The following is a 5,220-nucleotide window of genomic DNA, read 5'->3' as shown; positions in this document are numbered from 1 at the left end:
CTCTTTCCCTTGCTAGTTCCAGGTGCCTGTAACACCTGTCTCACAGGCTGACTCTCCTCTGTTGGCTGGAAACACTTGTCAGAATGTTGTTTCCCAGGTAGGGACGCTGACCTCAGATTCTGGACTGATATATGTTGATCAGCATTAGCAGAGGTGCTTCATCTTCCATTAAGTACCAGGCCAACCCCACGTGAATTTTTGTGCATTACCTGAAACTTAACACATCAAGGACTGAGCCCATCACCTTCCTCCCCACATGTTTCAGTTGTTTGCATTGCTGCCATCCTCCTGCATTTCACATCCAGAACATTAAAATTATTTCTGGTTCCTCTTTCTTTGCCCATGTGCAGTCTGTTATGGTTTTTACTGACCACAGTTTCTTTTATTGACAAAGTCAGTATCATCTGAACCTCTGAAATAGACTAGTCAACTTCTTTTCCTTTATTCTCTCTCTTCTAATCAACCAACAAAAGTAAGAATTATTGGAAAGCATCATTTTAAAAACTATGCTCGGAAATCTCAGGTTACCTTCACTTTTTCATGACTTCCGTCTCCAGCTGCCATCTTTATTCATCCTCAGACATTGTAAGAGCCAGGCAAACCAGGTTTCCATTCCATGCTCACCTCTGCCTGTGCTTCTACTCACCTCCTCTGCACAAGATCAAAACTTATTTTTCTTCCCTTTCACTTCTTACTGTAAACTCACCTCTCCCATGAACTCTTTCAAAGAGCTCCATCCAGTCTCTTTTTTTCATGTGTAGATATAATATGAAGTCAAATTTTATCTTTTCATGGTATTTGTATTTGGCATTTTTAAGATTACTTTTTTAGTCTCTCTCATCCAGTTACTTTTTAAAATTGAGATGTAATTGACATATAACATTGTATTAGTTTTAGGTGTACAACATAATGATTTGATGCACATGTATACTGTGAAATGATCATCACAATAAGTTTAGTTAACATTCATTACCACACATAGTTAACAGATTTTTTTCTTGTGATGAAAACTTTTAAGATCTGCTCTCTTAGCCACTTGCAAATATATAATGCAATATTGTTAACTACAGTCACCATTCTGTTCCCTCATTCAATTACAGTAAAACCCTTAAAGACAGGAAATCTTCTGTCCTAAACATAATTGGCCCACAAAATAATTTTTATTAATTGATTATACTTTTGTATTTCAGGTCATCTATGAGATAGAAACCAATGGGACATTTGGAATCCAGAAAGTCTCCATCAGTTTTGGGCAAACCAACCTGACTGTTGAGCCAGGCACTTCATTCCAGCAACACTTCATCATTCACTTCAGGGTTAGGGCCCTTCTCCTACAGGGGATCAAGAAGAAAGAAATATTGGGTTAGAAGTAGCTCCCCTGCTTCTGTAACACATGAAAAATAGAATAAGAATATGAAGGACTAGTTCAATTTGTCAACTGAAGCCTCAGCATTTAATATTCCATAATTTAACTTCAAGTGATAAGGATTCAACAGTGTTTATTCATTAGCATGTTCCCCCAGCAAAGCAGGACTTCACTCACAAATCCAAACTCTTTTTTTAAATAGTCATTTTGAATCATAAACTCAACTAATATCCCACAAAAATTCTTTAACTAGCTTTTTTCATGTTTCTGGGCATTCAGCATTTTACTCATTTCCCACGTAATCTAAGTTTCCAGTCTTGATCACCACCTTTTGGCTTTCTTCTACTTTCTTTCTTTTTGAACCCAGCAGAGTCCAGTTTCTCCTCAACTCTACCCTCAAATGATCAACCAAATCCCATGTCTCTCAGAGTTCATCTGTGGAACATCTATAGTTAATTAAAATATATTTCTAAATTACATTTAAACTCCTCTGGTTTTAGCCACACTGAACATAGCCCTAAATTAATAGTAATTTTGAAAAATAGGATTGATAAATCGTTGATAGATCTTTAGTTGTAATCCTTGGTAGAAGTAGCATGTAGTGAACATCAAGGTTCAGATCCTCAGGATTTATTTTAGTGAATAAAAAACAGTAAAAGATGCTGAAGTGTCAATTTCTACAAAATGCTGCACTGTGGAAGGAAGCCAGATTGTTCAGTGCAGCTAACTTACAGTATTGCCTTAAGGAAGGGTATGAAGCCACACTGGAAGGTGGGAGAGCATGCTTTTCTCCATATTGACTTTTCCTTCACTCTTTCTGCAGGCTTTTCAACAGAGCACAGCTGCTTCTCTTACTGGTTTTAGAAGTGGGAATCCTGGCTATATTGCTGAGAAGCCACTCCTGGCTCTAACCGGTGATAGAAGACACTTGGTATCCTTTTTGGGGTCTCTGGGTGGCCTATTGCAGCCTGATGAGAAAAGCTTTAACTACTGATCTTTTGGATTTTCCAATTCTGAGGTTCCCCCATTTTTTAGGTATCGAGGACTTCCTTTACTATACCATTAATACATTAGGATCTCAAATGTTGATGCTACCAAAGCCTTTAGAACTTACATTAGCCTGGCCAAAGGTGAGGATCCTGACTGAATTTTGTTTGTTTTAATGAAATATTTATATGCTGGTGTGTGGTCATCCATTTTTTGAAAACCAATAATTGTTTCTCTATGTTTTCATTGCCAGAGGAAAAAAAATTGTGACTTGAATAATATATTAGTAAAGTACAAAAAGCATTAAGGAAGGGCTTCCCTGGTGGCGCAGTGGTTGAGTGTCCGCCTGCCGATGCAGGGGACGCGGGTTCGTGCCCCGGTCCGGGAAGATCCCACATGCCGTGGAGCAGCTGGGCCCGTGAGCCATGGCCGCTGAGCCTGCGCGTCCGGGGCCTGTGCTCCACAACGGGAGAGGCCACAGCAGTGAGAGGCCCGCGTAACGCAAAAAAAAAAAAAAAAAAGCGTTAAGGAAATAAAAAGAAGCATAAATTTTCCAATCTGCCTACTTTTTTCTTTTATGATCTCCTTGACCATCGCCTTCTACCTCAGATGACCCTCTTACAGAGCAAGGGTGATGGAAGTTGCTCTATTAAGAGACATGAAGTACAATTTGGAGTGAATGCTATATCTGGATGCAAGCTCAGGTAATTCTCTGCTTCCGCATCATTTCCAACAAATTTGTCTCTGCCTGTAGGGAATATGTTGATGTGGCAACTTTTATATTTTGAAATCAGAGTTCAGAGAATGCTAGTTAGGAGTAATGTTTAAATAATATTAATATTACTAAGAGTTTTTTTTGACAGTCCTTTATATCTGCTAAGGATTATTTCCTTCAGTTTATTTTAAGATATCATTTCTAATGTTTGGATGAATTACATTATTATGTTAACACTGGACTCCAGCCTCCGTGGTGTTTCATTTCAGGCTGAAAAGGGTGGACTGCAGCCACTTGCAGCAGGAGATTTATCAGACTCTTCATGGAAGTCCCAGACCAGAGCACGTTGCCATCTTTGGTAATGCTGACCCAGCCCAGAAGGGAGAGTGGACCAGGATCCTTAGCAGGAACTGCAGTGTTTCAGTAAGGAGAGAAATATACATTCTGACCAAAGCTCACTTTCCTCTTTTGTTTATTAAGATTAAAACCAGCCCTGTTTCCATAGTTGATTTGGTTGTCATAGAAGAAAGATAATGTGGTTGTCATAAAAGAAAGAATATAAGAAATCATGCCCATTTGAAGTCATTATTTCAGGTTAGGTTTATACATAACTTTCCTCACTCAGAGAAAAATTTGAAGGTAGGAAGTCTAGAGATTGGCCTCTGGTTCAAAATCAATCTTACTCATAATAGAAGAAAAATAAACTAAATATATTTCATATATATTTCAGATATTCTCTTACATTCTTAAATATTTGGTCAGCACAGATTCTTTCTTTGAGGTTGAAATTGTGTTCCTTGTGTTATAAAACATTTTTACATTTACGTTTAGTAAAAATACATTAACAGGGTAAAAATTCAAACCATGTAGAATAGTGTTAATGAAAAGTAAAAACCTCAGTACCCACTGCCCCTGAAGAAATCTCATTTAGCTGTTTCTGTTTTTACTTTTTCTGGCGGCCACTACATCAGTGCTCAGCAGGTGTACCTCTTGATTCCAGTCTAAGTAAAATAGGGAAATCTGTGTCTGTCTAAATAAAATAAAGAAATCTTTCTTCTTCCTCTTTTGCCTACCCCCTACCTCCTGGCTTTAATCAACTGTACCTTTAATTTTATTTCCTTTCACTTAAACTTTTTAATTGTTTATTTTTCTGTATAAATAATACACACACTTGGCTCAAAATTCCAAAAGTACAAAATAAAACTCTCTCTCAGACAACTCTTCCCTTCCACAGAGGCAAACGAAGTTGCTAGTTTCTTTCCTTCTAGAGATATTGCATGCTCACACAAGAAAATACTCATATTCTTTGTTTTAATCCAAATGCTATAATATCATAAACACAGCTCTGCACTTTGCTTTTTTCACTTGACCTTCAGAGTTTATTCCATATCAGTATATAATAAGCTTCCTCATTCTTTGCATGGTATAGTTGCCTACTATTCCATTATATGGATGAACCATAAATAATTTATTTAGCCAGTTTTATTGGCGAACATTCAGGTTGTTTTCAGCCTTTTGCTGTTACAGTGTGGCATTTTATTTTATTATTTTTTAAATAAATTTATTTATTTATTTTTGGCTGCATTGGGTCTTTGTTGCAGTGTGCAGGCTTCTCATTGCAGTGGCTTCTCTTGTTGCGGAGCACGGGCTCTAGGCACGCAGGCTTCAGTAGTTGTGGCACGTGGGCTCAGTAGTTGTGGCTCGTGGGCTCTAAAGCACAGGCTCAGTAGTTGTGGTGTACAGGCTTAGTTGCTCCATGGCATGTGGGATCTTCCCAGACCAGGGCTTGAACCCACGTCCCCTGCATTGGCAAGCAGATTCTTAACCACTGTACCACTGGGAAAGTCCTTTTTTTAAATTTAATTTAATTTAATTTTTTATTTTATTATTTTTTTTTGGCTGTGTTCGATCTTCGCTGCTGTGCACGGGCTTTCTCTAGTTGCAGCGAGCAGGGGCTCCTCTTCATCGTGGTGCATGGGCTTCTCATTGTGGTGGCTTCTCTTGTTGCAGAGCACAGGCTCTAGGCATGTGGGCTTCAGTAGTTGTGGTGTGTGGGCTCAGTAGTTGTGGTGCAGAGGCTTAGTTGCCCCGCGGCATGTGGGATCTTCCCAGACCAGGGCTCAAACCCATGTCCCCTGCATTAGCAGGCGGA

General features: G+C 38.8%; 1 protein-coding gene across 1 annotated transcript in view; it reads left to right on the top strand.

The window, feature by feature from the left end:
• The window catches only part of TCTN3 (tectonic family member 3), a 28,037-nt gene that overhangs the window by 7,082 nt on the left and 15,735 nt on the right, over positions 1-5,220 (top strand). Inside the window, exons 8-12 of the mRNA XM_007456172.1 lie at positions 17-97; positions 1,191-1,316; positions 2,190-2,297; positions 2,963-3,057; positions 3,338-3,491. Coding sequence (XP_007456234.1) covers positions 17-97; positions 1,191-1,316; positions 2,190-2,297; positions 2,963-3,057; positions 3,338-3,491 — 564 coding nt within the window. The remainder of the gene's footprint in view (positions 1-16; positions 98-1,190; positions 1,317-2,189; positions 2,298-2,962; positions 3,058-3,337; positions 3,492-5,220) is intronic.

The sequence above is a fragment of the Lipotes vexillifer genome, unplaced genomic scaffold (genome assembly GCF_000442215.2).
Source record: "Lipotes vexillifer unplaced genomic scaffold, Lipotes_vexillifer_v1.1 scaffold184, whole genome shotgun sequence".
NCBI classification, from domain to species: Eukaryota; Metazoa; Chordata; class Mammalia; order Artiodactyla; family Lipotidae; genus Lipotes; species Lipotes vexillifer.
This window is presented reverse-complemented; position numbering and strand designations above follow the sequence as displayed.